Source organism: Idiotropiscis lumnitzeri, chromosome 10, assembly GCF_059441095.1.
Source record: "Idiotropiscis lumnitzeri isolate Australia: NSW breed Sydney's pygmy pipehorse chromosome 10, RoL_Ilum_1.0, whole genome shotgun sequence".
NCBI lineage: Eukaryota > Metazoa > Chordata > Actinopteri > Syngnathiformes > Syngnathidae > Idiotropiscis > Idiotropiscis lumnitzeri.
Window position 1 is genome coordinate 12,059,096 of NC_142400.1, and position 15,088 is coordinate 12,074,183.

General features: G+C 40.1%; 1 protein-coding gene across 1 annotated transcript in view; it reads left to right on the forward strand.

Annotated features, from left to right (window-relative positions):
• The first annotated feature begins 8,733 nt into the window (after positions 1 to 8,733).
• Positions 8,734 to 15,088, forward strand: part of LOC148329379 (serine/threonine-protein phosphatase 6 regulatory ankyrin repeat subunit A-like) — a 17,509-nt gene continuing 11,154 nt past the window's right edge. The window contains exons 1-5 of the mRNA XM_088307520.1: positions 8,734 to 9,009; positions 12,275 to 12,358; positions 12,647 to 12,725; positions 13,880 to 13,950; positions 14,076 to 14,276. Coding sequence (XP_088163646.1) covers positions 8,983 to 9,009; positions 12,275 to 12,358; positions 12,647 to 12,725; positions 13,880 to 13,950; positions 14,076 to 14,276 — 462 coding nt within the window. The 5' untranslated portion in view covers positions 8,734 to 8,982. The remainder of the gene's footprint in view (positions 9,010 to 12,274; positions 12,359 to 12,646; positions 12,726 to 13,879; positions 13,951 to 14,075; positions 14,277 to 15,088) is intronic.

Here is a 15,088-nt window from a genome sequence, read left to right on the forward strand (position 1 = left end):
TATATAGTAAACCTTATAAAATAATGATTAATGATTCAGGACATACAACATGATAACGTAAAGATAGTTTATACAGCAGTGAGCTATCAAGTTGACAAACTACTGAATATTTATTATTCTGCTCATTGAGAAATTCAATAAATCTACCAACTGCCAACTGTCACATTATTTTTAACATCCTGTATTACAATAGCACACCTGCACACACACCTACATGTGTGAATTTCGCGTGGCCAAGTCGACAAAAACGATTGGCATCAATCACTTTGTCACACTCTTGGGCACAAAACACCCAGGGATTCTTTTTTTCGTCTATTGTTACTGCCGTTTGCGCAGAGTGACATGAAGACTGCTTTCACACTGTCACGGTCAGTCAAGGATGGCCCACATACGCAAGAAACAAATCGGCAGCGAGAATGTGTCATGCATCACCTTCACTGGCTAAATACATTGTGTAACCGGAATTTTGTGTAAACAGGCTCACTCACACTTCTTATGGCGTATCTAAAGTGCCATGCTTTTCTATACTGTATTCCAACAAACATGAACATGGCAACTTTAAGGTTATTATAATGGTGAATATGTAGCACACAGCAGGGATGTTATACATCATGCTGTGTCTATGAATTCTGTTTGGAGATTCTATGCAAACTTATCAAGTCCAGTGAATAATTCACAGATGCCTGCCAAGATTTGTTCGATCGAAAAAAAAAAACCTTTTGCCTCATTAGCACATTCATTGGTACTAGGAAATTATGTGTCGGGCAAAGTGAAGAGTACTGTTAAAATGACTCTCTCTCCTCGACACAGCTCAGATGGTACCTGCCCCCTCAAGCCATCTGAGCAGTGCAGACATCTGCGAGCATTAACCTGCCAAGAACAAGTCTAATGTAAAAATATTCAATATTGTGAAATGGAAAGATGGATGAAAGGTCATTCAGAGGGACGACAGAAGGCTTTCATGAAAGCTTGAGTGGTGTTTTTCAAGTGTCATGTGAAAATATGTATACTGGAGGAGCTGTGGTTCTTTTGCTTTCCAATTACCTTGCACAGAGAGACTCCAGAATGTTTTGACACCTTCAGGAAGATTGCTGGTCACTCAAGTGGTGCTTCAAACAAGAAAAATCCTAACAAATGGCAAAACAAGAAAAAAAAACTAAGATAAATTATGAAACTGAATTTGCAGACCTCTGCAAAGGCTAAGGATGGCCATATTAAGCGAACATATTTTCCGGACTTTAAACTGCTACTTTTTCCCCAGGATTTGAACCCTTCGTCTTTCATCTTGACGAGTTTCAAGCCGTCAATATATTAACCCAACGTCTCGTTACATCCGACCAATGACATTACCGAACATGTCACAGTGGACAAATGAAACTGTCCCGAGTCCAGCCTCATGCTCAATATTCATCACCCATTTGTGGTTGGAGGGCACATGCAAGCTGTCTGAGAAATGCGGAACTCTGTGTACGTGGCGTTACGCGGCGGTATAGGTGTGAATGTAGAGGATATGGTTGATCCAAAATAAGCATGTTGAGATGAGTTTAATGAGCATAAGGAATGGGGGCCATAAATACATCCATCTCTGCAGTGCAACCTCCGACTCTCTGTTGTTCGTTTCCCTATCGTCACCCAGAGGCGTGTTGGCCATTGGGAATTTCGGGAGAGAACTATTATGCCCAGTCCATTCCAGGATGAGATTGGCACACACCAGGGTCGGTTTAACCCCCCTCCCCCCAACCCCCGTCGACTAATTATTTGCGTAGCATGTCGGCTGCCGTCAGTCATCCCGTTGACGAATAGGTTTTGGTGCATGTCAGTGTTTGCATCCCCCCGTTCAACCCACATCCTCCTGCCTCAAAGGAGTTGAAACTGGATTAGATTGGGGGAGCAGCCTTGCCTCAAATGAAGGAATTTCAGAATTTTGGGGGCCTTGTTGATAAGTAAGGCAGACGTCAACTGTGACATTAACAGAATGACTGGCGGAAAGTGTGCAGTATTACTGAATCGGATGAAGAGAAACCTGAGCCAAACGGTGGTCAATTGTTCCAACCCTCACAAATATGGTCAGGAACTCTACAGTGACAAGGTTGCAATGGACTGACCCTGAGAGATAGGATGAGGATTAGTCATTTGGGAAAGAATCACAGTTAGAGAGAAGCCATCCAGAGAAGCCTTGGACATTGGATTTAGATACCCCCGGACATCCTCTGGGAAGTGTTCCAAACATAACCAAACGGCACAAGGCCTCAGGGAACACATAGGACACACACACTGGAGGGACTGGACTGTTAAAAAGCTGTCCTGGGAGCACCTCGGAGTCCCAGCGGAGGAACTTAGGGAGGTGGCCGGAGAAAGGGAAGTGTGGGCATCCATACTTGGACGTGTCTCCCACCAATCCGGATAGGAGGAGGAAAATGAATAATTTCATCAAAATTGAATGTTAGATTTGATGTAATCCTGCATATGAGCAGGAGTATAGTTTTTGTTTGTTGGCGGTCATAATGCTTTGCTTCAGCTGCATGGCTAATTAAGTTGAGAAAAACACCAACTTACTCAAGCATGTTATTGCAGTCTCGTCTCTTCACACATTTGTTGCATTCGTACCTGTTGAAGTAAAAACAGAAAACCGTAAAGAAACCTAAAATATGAATAGAAGGCTAATAATTTGGTGACTGTAGAATGTGGAACCTCAAATGGAGACTAATTAAATGTGCAAGTTAAAAGTGGTTTAAAGGCAGAACGTCATTTTTTTGTGAAAAGAAAAATCTGATATTTTATTTTCAGGCCTTATAGGCAAGCCCTAAGGCACAATAAATTTGCTCTGGTAATGTTCCTAGCCATTAAATTGACTGACTTCACATTCGCATTCCAAAAATGTACTTAACATTTATCAGTTAGAAACAGAGTCCGAGGAGAAAAGCATTTTGTATATTTGTGACCTGGGGTGATGAAACTGAATCAGCTTTTTCATTCTGGTACGCTGAATGACATCATACATCCTTAAGCACGTGTCTATTTATAGATGTTCTCGGAACTGTATGAGAAAACAGTGTTGGTGAGGACAAATAGTAATAACCTCTTTTTCCCAGACTCAGAACTTTGTTCTTGTCGTGACGGAAATACTGCTTTAGGCAATCGTTCCGAGATGCACATAAGATTTTATTGGGCCAACCGAACAAACCACCGGTTGCACAAATGATTTTCATAATAACGTTCGTCTATAGCTCTTAGCTAAAAAAATGTGCTTACCTTAAGTGTTTCACGCATAATCGAGTGGTGTTAATAAAATGAGCGCATTTTGTCACATTTGTGCGTGTGTGATTTTTTTTTTTTTTTTTGCATTTTACGTTACTTTTTATCGTTGGAAAGTATGATTTGATCCACACACGCTCCATCGAGTTCCAAGTACCACAGGGAGGAAATGTTCTTCTTTGCTACCTTGAGAGCAGGGTCTGACCGGTTCGTGTTAAATTTAGAAGACGTGTAGGAGGCGAGCTGTGTCTGCGCCAGTATGACGACGGAACTATAAATAGTTGAATATTCAATGAAAAAAAAACAAATGACGACAACCCGACACAATAACGCCCCCTGGTTACCAAAAGACCCCGGCAGGTGCACTTTTCGTTAAAAAAAAAATCACTATTCATATGTATCATGCAGAAACTGTGAACTCTTTTTATATGCAGCTATGACAGCGACTGGCTCACAAATACTATTTTTAAATGCTACGGTCAAGTCCGACACTTGAATTAAAGCAGAGTTTGCTTGGCATTTTGAAACCTCAAGAAGCATCAGAGCACCTGTAGGGTATACGCTCATTCCAGACGGACATACTGCGCCATCTACTGGTCATTAGCGGGACTGCGGTGCTGCGATAAAAAACTTAATTTAATTATGTGACATTAAAAGTTTTTTTTGTTTGACATTCAGGGTAAAAACTGTACAAGTCAGGGTGTCGACGCAGAAAGAGAAGGTGTTAGCTGTTGGCAGTAATAAATTGTAGATCTATATAAATATAGCCCAATTCCCACCACAATGGGCACACAAGTAGTACAAGTGTGGTTAAGTACATATGCAGTCATAATGTATTTAAGTGATGATCCAATCCAGTCCATTGTTCAAGTGTACTCCTACTGTTGCTCAATCTTATCAATTTGATGTCTTGTTTTAAACAGAAATCAAGGGGGAAATGAGGCATAAGCACAACCTGAATTGACGAGGATGGACGGATCTGACCCGCACACCTTGAGTTTGTCACCTGTACTGTACAGAATGTCCTCGGCAATGACAACGTTTTGGGTTTGCAAAAGGCGTGCAGTTAACTTCTTGGCGCAGCAGCAGAAGAATACGTCACCACGTGGCACGCTCACTTCCCGCCAAATTTACAGTTTGACCACAAAGTGTTTTCCCATACAATATTCAATTCACATTTGATTCGGGTCACTTTGCTGCCTTTGTAACAGAACTCTGTTGCAAATTTAGGATCCTCTCTATGTATTTAATACTTTGTATTGTGGCAGCTATCGTAATGATGGAAAAGGTGCCACCTATTGGTCACTTAACTTTCCAGTGATGTTGGAGGGAGTCCTGTTGAAATAAAAAAGAAATAATGAATTTGCATTGTGTGATATTTTTTGATGACGCAAACCACAGTGGGTAACATTGATCCACGTAACATTGTGTATGTTATGGACGGTTATGGTATTGTGCCACTGGTGTAACCTGACATTTCATTACATGATAGCCAATACTAGAGCTGCAGTTTGCATTCGCCCAAGTAAAATGATCCTAAAATTGGCACAATATCATCTGAGAGTGTCAGTCAAAACTGAGCATTTGTCTTTTGAAGGAATTTTTTTTTCATACCTCATGTCTTGAGCAGGTGTACAGATTGAGTGAGAGTAGATAGTACGCAGGTGCCATTGGAGCACTTTCCCCACTGGTGGGAGTTTTGGGTAAAGGAGTGAGGCCCAAAGTGATTACTTCAGATTATACATATATTTGTCATTGTCATAAATCTACATACAGCTTTTCACAGTCTCGCATTTGTGTTTGTCACTTCAAAGCATTCTTGTCGGGCTCTTCTTTTACTGTTGGACTCAGTGGAGAAATGTCCTCATTCTAGGAGTACAACAAAGTTCTCCCTATACATATTTCTCACAGTCCCACTCATCAAATGTCAACATGTTTTTTGACAAAAGTTCATTCATTAAATGTCAAATTACATTCCTAGTCAGGAGCCACAAATATGCAGAAAAAAAGGAAGTATAATAATATAGATAGCAATGTATAATGATAGCGTTATGACCTTTATTACACCCAATACCAACAGTATATGAAAGTGCAGATTTGGATACAGAATTCTCAGGCCAAATCTTGGCCTTCTTCCCCCCACCAGAGAGGAAATAAGTATGTTGCTAGAATTAGGGCCAAATTCTAATTTTTGCTAGTCTCTCGTTTAAAAGATAAAAAGTAGTCGCAAGAAGCGTTGCAAAAGTCGCTCAATATAATTCAAGCGAAGCTAAAGCTAGCAGTACATTAGAAGACTTTGAGAAGATTTTACCCACACGAGCTCAGTTCACAGCGAGCAACAGGGGAAGGGATTTACCGATCAACCGAAGTAAGATTTGAAATGTTTAGCCTTACACTTTAAAAAGACGATTATGATCAATACAGTGTTTCTGAAATTCACAGTGTATAAGTGACCAAGCCCTGCCGGATACTGTATAGCAAAAAAACATGACTTTTTGACTATCCCCAAAACGGCTTGGAATTGTCTATAGATGCCACAAGATGGCAGCAAAACACACCTTTGTCAAAATATAGCACCTCAACTCACTTCAACACAGTTTCTTGGCACCAAGATGCAACAAGGTGATCCCAAAACAAGATAGCATTAGCAACGAATCCGACAATACGACCAAGGAAGGCGTTTATGATACTCTCACCTTTGCTTGAAAATCATTATGGTGACGTATCTGCAGGTGGCATGCAAGCAGATTAAACTGTTGAATTAATGGATACGTCTTTGGCTAACAAGACTTTTCACATCACGTATGAGGATAATTCGATAATTTGTGTTTGCATCTTGCTTTTAAAGTGCACTCAGCTATTTGTCTGTGTATTGTTGCCTGCTTAGATTGTTGAGATAATTATGAATCCGCAAATGGCATTTTTGTTCCATTTGTTTTTTATTTGTGGCACTTTATTCAGTTATCACTGGTTAGTCCATACAGGACACCTACTTCCTATTAACATTCCCGTGATGAATAAATGTAGAAAGTGTTGTGTGATTTGTTGTGCCTCATTTTCTTAGCGTCTGGCATGCATGGCAATTTAATTTGGTTACCGCTATTTACAATTTCTGATGTGAAAAACGTGCGCAGGGTTATTAATTTGATAGTTTTTGTATTTTAATTAACTTCGCTGCAGTGCTTTTGGTGAATGCATCTATCAGTTTTTGGTTAACGTTTCTTACAACAATAATACTGAAAATTGTGACATGAACTGGTCATACTATTTCATGGATAATCAAGCGACAACCTTTTTTTTTTCTTCCTGCAATGCATATTAAGAGCTACTTATCTCTCTCCATCCATTTAGCTAGAAAATGTAATTTGTAGGAAAACATCTGCCCTCAGTGCTAAAGCATTCCCTCGGAGGTTTACTGTGGCCTTCACAATTTTTTTAGCAGCACATCGGGAGAACTTACCTCATTGCAAAGACCTACTGCCTACCCTTAAAATCATAAGCATAGCTGCCACAAGCTCCCCCTCAGTTCTTCAGGCCCTTGAAATATGAGATGAGTCAAGAAAGCCCCATGGTGAGGATAACCGACATTCTTTCACTGGAACCCCATTTGCTCACTAAACCCCCTTACTTAATAGGAAATCACTGCAAATACGTACACATTACAACAGACAACAGTCTCGATACAGTAGAACACATTTACTCTTAGTAAAAATAGCATAGTACACAGTATGGAACATGCATTCCAGTTTTTTAATCGACAAATAAATGGCCTCATATGCATTTTAGCTTGAGCTTAATAGCTGTCCTCTCCTGGATTGCAAGCCTATTAGGCTTATGTTTAAAAACAGTTGGGTATCCGGAGTCCTTGCTCACACATTCGTGAGAAATTAAACAACTACGTAAATATTTTTTAACCACCTCTTTCTGATAATGTCTGTGAGCACTGCACTTCCGCCTCACTGTTACGACTCAGCAGGGATCATTTTTATTTATAAGCACACCCCAAGGCAACTTTGTTCCCATCAAATGATCAGTTCGAGCACCTATAAGAAATCGGATATCCAGAGCCACTTTATAGCAATTGCTGCATTCCAGCCGCTGGAGTGCATGGTCTGAAACATTAATACGCAGAGTGACTATCAATCAGTATGTGAAATCCACGCAAGCACGGGAGAGAACATAGACATTCGAATTGCAAGCCTCATGGACTACAAAAGTCATTAGAGGGACCAATTACAAACTCTCCATTGGAAATCATTGTACTTTCATTGCTTACAACGTCCAAAAATGGTGATCAATTGGCACCAAAATTCACGTGGACATCCCTACCTGTGTCCACTTCAACATATCAAAAGGATTCACCACTCCGTGACTGATTTATATGAGAATGAGTAACTGTGGAAGTGAGTAGAGGTACATAGATGTATACTGGGAGGGCATACTCGCACACTGCTTCTTTACTGATCACGGTGAGGACACACGGCATAAAAGCACCAGGCTGTATATTTACAGAGGCTGAGGTTGGCTGCCTCCTCACACTTAGCAAAATATTAGCATGGCTAAATGTCCAAAATATAACCAGTCGGGGTTTGTGTGCACATTCTTGCTCTTGTCCGCTTCAGCCTGCGTAAGAATTGATCGGCACAGTATTTTTGATTTCTTGGAGGTGATCACATGAACTCACATTTGATGTGAAGAAATCCAAACTATTGTGCAGAACACTTTTATACTTTGACAGGTTGAAGTGGACAAGAGCAGTAGTGTCCATTTGCATTTTGGTGACTATTAGTCGCCAATTTAGACAACAGAACTGACAAAGCGAGCAATATCACTATGCTTGCCTTCCTGCTGTGACGTAGAGCGCTGAAACCAGAAAAAAATAACCAGCTAAAAGGGGGCGTGACAATTGTAAATTTCATCACATAAAAAAACCTTAACTCACTGCAGAATCTTTTAGGGGGGAGCATTTTAGTACTAATGTCATTTTTACATGCAAATATATTATACAAGAGCCAATGTTAATATCTTTAAAGTGCCCCTTTAATGTGAGAATAATTCGTAAGAACAACTGTCCACAAATAGAATTTTAGGTCACCAACGACAAACTGATGTAATTTGACACACATAAGATATGTTAATTGAGTTTGATGATATTTTATTTTCTGTCAAGTTTAAAATAGTGACTTACATTGCATCTGGACCTGCAACTTTCATTAAAATCTCGCAGAAATATGTTTGTTTAAATAGTAGCCCGTTTTTAATAGTGGATGACATCATCATTATGTGGTTCCTCAACAAAATTTAATAGGAACATCTTGAGTGAAATCATTCATTCGACAGAATCCTGCAAGTGGAAAACAAGTCGCACAACTCGAAGACGACTTAAAAATCCACATCGCACGTGCTGTCAAACCATAACCAAGCAGCTAAAATGCGTCAACGAACAACAGCCAATAACTTCCTGTCCTCAACATGGGAAATTGACCAATGAAAATGCTTGTTTTTGGGAGGTAGAATATGGCGGCTGTAATGTTATGGCGTTTCCGCTCCTCGTTGACTTGCGTGCGATCAGGCCAGGGGGCTAGCAAGGTAGCTAAGCTAGCGTCACGCTAGGCCTCCAGCAGACTAGCGACAGAGATAGCAACAAGATCAAACACTTTGTTGTGTGGCAAGGGAAACCAATAGCCCTTCACGAGCCTGCATGAGAATACTTGCAACCACAGAAATATGGTGGTTCTCAAAATTCGAGACCAGGTAAGAGCGCTGTGGTGAAAGCGACATTTAAGTTTGAGATAACGTTTGACTGCTAGCTTCCATTTGAGTTTTTCCAACAGACTATAATAGAGTAGCCATTCGGAATCGCTTCGTGTAGCGCTATAATTGATTTTTTTTTTTTATTTAACGTCAAATGCTATGCGTCATTGGCGACATCGCTGTTGTTTAAGCAAAGCTTAAGCTTAGCGTTTCTTGTAATGTTGATACACATCACCCATACTCAACCATAATGAGTCCTAACCTGCTAACAGGACTGCTTTTCTCCAACAATTAGCCAGCCCCCTCCTCGCAGCTAATAAGATAGCGTATTATTGGTTAACGTGTGATATAAAACAATTGTAAATCATCTTCAATAGTTGCTTTCAAGTTTGGCCATTGGTAAATGACACCCAAAACGTTGTTGGAGACGCGTACCATGGCAACATAACCTGAGATAATGACTGTGACGTTTAAATGTTTGTGACATTTCGTGGTAACCTTAAGCTGTTGGCTCTTTGCGGTAACTGCGCCATTGCGGCACATGTCAACAAATAAGGTACACTCATTGAACATAAACGGGATAGAAAGTGATGGATATTGTGACACCTGCTCAATGACTTCGTAACTCTGACGAAACCAGTTAATAAACTGGTCAAGACCTCATGTATATACAATTTGACTGGGACGGGGAACGATTTTTTGACAGTATCGTATATTTACATCACTATTGTAATCCATATTTTCAAAAATGCAAGTGTCCAAGTTGCTCTGATTTTTGTTATTACTTGCATATTTAGCGAATACTTGGTTATAATAAATGCAGTGTGTTAACAGTTATTATAACTGTTATACTTATGGCAAACTTAATTCTTTTATCACGCATGTCTATACCTCCTGTCATCCTTGTATTCTAATGATGTTCTGTTCGTCAGTGTGGTTGCTTTAAGAGCAGTCTCCATGGTGACCGTATTAAAGGCCTTGAATGGGGCATGGAGCTACGCAGTTGCGCTTCTGGTCGAGTATAGAAAATCTTCTGCAGCAGTTGAGCTGAAAACAAAACGCACATTTGTCCCACACACAGTAACAACATGAGACACTTTGAGAAGAACAACTGCCCACTTGTTAGCTTGAAATGACCCTTGTAGTGTCTTTCCGTGGACATTTCAAAGTAACATAATTATCTGGTGTTATTAAGAGTGACAGTAAAGTCAAGCCAGTGACTCAGGCCATAGACTTGCTTTGAATGCAGAATACCTGTATAGATGTATTTATCGCGTGTCTCCTACTGATTCAGAGCAGGAGAGTATAAAATACACTATCAGTGTATAGTAAGTCTTGCCATTATTTTCAAGCTCTTCATCACTAGTGCAAGACTTGAATGCATTTCATATTGATGGGTATGTAAAGTGCTGCGACACACTGAGCAAATTCTGTTCAAAGTCTGTTGTTCCAGCACACAAACACCTGCTGGATCTTCAATATCATTGCAGGCAACCCATACTTTGTACTGAGGTGGTCAATTAATTTTGCAAAGGGGTCTCAAAGACTGGAAGGCTTCCTGAAGCAAAGCATAAAAGCATTTTTTTGGGCTTGACCTTGTGGTTTAGGGAAGGAAATACGCTGCAAATTTCACTGTCTTATTAGACTTTGTGTAAAGCGCTTTATTACAGCTGCAGCTGTTATGAAATGCGCGATACAAAGGAAGTGGTTTTGTATGAAATCAATTTTCCTTGTATTTCAAAGGTACATTTAATAGTTATTCAGTTTACATGGGCAATTATTCTAATCAGGAATGATGACTCCCGATACCTATTTTGACTTATTGCTGTGATACCGCCACTGGCAACGTTTACATGAACATCATTTTCTTTAATCCAATTGGGGTTAAAATTATAATGGAATGCACCGTTTTCATGGCCACTGAAAATGTGAATGCGATTCAGACATGTGCCCATGCATCACATTTTCGATCAGAATTTTTTTTTACATGTGCAAATTGACCAAATGTACTGGAAATAATAGTAGAAGAAGAAAAAATTGTAGCGACTTCGGTGTCAACAAAGCATTGCTCAGTTCATTTGTCCTTTAAATGTTGGTATTATTTTGTGTAATTTTCCCATTTGCGATGTTACATAGAGGTAAGACTTCCTAATGGAGGCGCAAATGTACCAATTCAGTCTTGCGCCCGCCATTTCTTTCTCTCGGTTTGCTTCTACTAGCATCCGAAAATAACCGAAACGCGTATACTGACGTCACACACATGCGCGGTAAAAACGGTTTGTTCAGACATGTCGGAATAAGTGTTTTCATGCACACAGATCAGATTAGTAATTAATCTCAATCTCCCCTCTCGTTGGGAATAAATTCTTGACCGCATTGGGCTTGATTGGGTCAAAATATTCCAAATGGGGTGTGTACCCGAAGCAAATGATCCACAGTACTTCATAGTGCAACCGATTGATTATGGTTCTTTAACAAGTGAGTTTTATATCTAAGTAGATGGTCAACATGGTTGCATTTTTTTCTCTAGTTTAGGATTAGAGAATAAAATGTCATTATCTATATAGGGGCGAACTGTGGATAAAGAACATTTTGGATTTAATGGTGGGTAGCTTTGTATGCAAAGCGTTCATTGGTACTTTTTTGGTGCAAACGCCTCTGTATGGGGTGGAGCTAACACATAGCCCTTATAAGAGGCAGGAAGGGTGCTCCCTAAATCGATTTTCATGGAGAACCTGTTTGATGATTCTGTCTACCACTCCACCAACCCAATAATAATGGTTTTGGTCTTGCTTCACAAAGGATGTTCAAATTCACAGCAGGAGGGAGGTTCTGCAGCATCATCTCTTTCTCGCTGGCAAAGAAACGAAGATGTGCAGTGTTGTTTGTACTTCCAACACGTATGGCAACATTTTGAGCCTGTGACTGGACTTTTATTCCTCTAAAGACTGTTATCGCTGTCTCTCAACACATGTCACAGTGATTGCTTCACTGGGCCTACAAGATAATCCCGTGTCATCCGTTTTATTTGAAAGTGCATCGGAAAGTCGAACCTTTTTTGGGGTGACAACATTGAGCAGATGAGTCGGATGTGTGTAGTGATTCTTGAGGGTGAGGATCCCACAGACATTCGTAGTGCTGAGGTCAAGGGGTTTAGTTTGTCATTTATTCCATTTGGATGCGTTCACTTAATGGGAACTACTGCGGTGATATGTCAACATTTTGATAGAAATTAGAATCAAATTATGCTTTTTTTGTTCCACAGCCTTCTTTGCTGAAAGCAATTTTCAATGTGGACCCTGATGAAGTGCGCTCACTTATATTCAAAAAGGAGGACGTGAATGCCCAGGTAATCGCCGCTGATTGTTCTTTTTTTTTGGTGAGGGGGGGTCAAACACTTTATTGTACTTTAATTGATTTTTAGTATGAAAATAGCAGTGTTCGGCGCTTTATTTTGTTGCATTTCTCACGACTGCAGTAGGGATGTTTGTTCCATCTAACGTGTTCCTGTGAAACATTGTAATTGTTTCACTGTTTATGTGAGTGATCTTTGTGGGGCTGAACAATGTATTTCTTTTCACTACTTATCAGGACCTCAGAGCCTTGTATTACAGTAGTCCATCTCTCATTCTTACAGGACAATGAGAAGCGGACGCCACTCCATGCTGCTGCTTACCTTGGAGATGCAGAAATTATAGAACTTCTGATCCTATCAGGTCTGTTTCATTTTACAATGCATATATCAAAATATTACTTTGAGTTATGCTGATGATTCCAAAATAGAAGTTGAGTTTTGTTCTATCTGAGTAATATGGTCACATCTTTTATTCAAGTACCAATATTGCCTCACAATGTATTTTCCGAGTCAAATCCCAATTCAGTTAAGAAATTTCACCACTTCTCCTTTGAATACTATTTAGTTTATTTTTTTTCCAAACCTGTGACTATCTTTGAGGTTAGAAAAGAATCACTGTTGATGGTAATAATTCAGGAAATAGTGAGGTGTCCCTTTTAAAATCAAAGATGTGGTTCTATAGCCGAATTGCGTATGCACAGTCTAATAACAAATTAAATTTAGTCTGAAAAGGCACACACAAACACAAGCTGATAAGCAGCCTTCTCTTAACCATCAGCTAATTCACAAAACACTCTCCTGTAACAATGAAGACAGACAATATGCTTTAGTGTTCGATCCATAAGGTTTTATTGAAAACATTTAGCCAAAAAGCAACAACCCACCAGTTTTTCGCTCAACCAAGAGCTGCCTTCTCGCATGCAGTAGATCCACGGTCAGAATCCTCGTTTTTCTTCCAGGGGCCCCACCTCCTAAACTTTACTTGCATTTTGATGCTTTCCACATCATGACTCATGTGGTAATTTGTCTTCAAATGAACAAGTCTATTGTGCCTGTTTTTGACCAACCGACTGCCGACATAACTTGGACTAGGGTTGCAGTAAGATTTTTTGACGGCGAATGATACTGATTGGTATGTCGTGCAACCATACTTATTACTGCGACGATTCAATAAGATTCATTTAGGGCTCTTTGGTTGTCCAGCACTGGCACCCTTCTGTGGTGGCTCCACAGAAGAAAAAAAAATAAAACACCCATGAGACTTAAATCTCATAATACTGGGTGGCCTCTCATAATGTCACAATTGGCATTTCCAACATATATGTTGTTGTGTGGTATAAGGCATATTTTTATGAAAATTGTTAATTTTACATGTTGTACGTCACTTTACAATTTTAAGGTTTCCACAGAATGAATTTTGACAATTTATCACAAGGCTCAATTTTGTGACAAACTGCCAATTGTTGTTCATGTCCTTAAATCCACTGACTGCTCGTATCCCCTGACTTGCTGTAGGTGCCAGAGTAAATGCCAAAGATAGCAAGTGGCTCACTCCTCTGCACCGAGCTGTTGCCTCCTGTAGCGAGGTATGAAAATGTCCCTCGGACTCTTTCTCACACACGCAAACATGTACACAGAACACACTGCACGCCACAGAAAACAATAAACTTGTCAAATGATGGTGTTAATGTTTTGTTCCATTTTGTGGCAGGAGGCTGTGCAAGTATTGCTGAAACACTCTGCAGATGTAAATGCCCGAGACAAGAACTGGCAGACGCCGCTACACATTGCCGCGGCCAACAAAGCAGTCCGCTGTGCCGAAGCGCTCGTTCCTCTGCTCAGCAATGTGAATGTATCGGACAGAGCTGGCCGGACCGCACTCCACCATGCAGCCTTCAGTGGTCACTTGGAGGTAATATAGTGAACCTTCACCTATTTGCGGTACATTGTCCTCAACTTCAACCATTTGCATTTTGTCTGTGAAACCCATCCTCCCTGGAATGATGTAAGAAACTACAAGTTTGCGTCCGTTGTAATAGAAAAGTAGGATTTGGTGCCCAATAAGTATTTATGAAGTGTTACATCGTGACTGAAAGACTAAGGTCGTTTTGGTTTGGTAAAGAGCCAAGTTTAGCCTGGGTTAGAGATGCCTTGATAGGTGGAATTTACTGAGCATATTCGCTAGTTGGTCTTCACAATATAATACGATCCGAAAACAACAGTCGGAATGTGTGCTCTAACATTCACTGCATGCTGCACCCAAGTAGCTATTTGACGGATGTATGTACTTTCAAGTGGATTAGTTATTTTAGGGGAGGAAATTCCTGGTCTAATCATGTATTAATTCCCAAGCTTTAGACAAGCTGCCTTACTGGAGTGAAACATAAATTGTTCAATTGGGCATACTTATTTGTTTGTTGCTAGTTTATTTGAAGTACCTATATGGATTCAGCTATTTTAGAACTAGCCACTATAGGTTGGTCACGTAAAGCTATTTTCAAATCCAACGGATTAGAGCCAGTGACGAAGCCTGGAAACTGTGAAGTTCTTATGCAGGGTGTCCTGGAAAAATAACTTTTAATGAAAACAATTTTTATTTCTAATATATGATTACTGTTGTTTTGAGCATCTGTCCCCCACTGCTGATGAAACAAATATTACCCTAGCCGGAGTTAAACATGTAATGGAGTTGGTGATACATTATTTGAAATGATTTAACTTTCT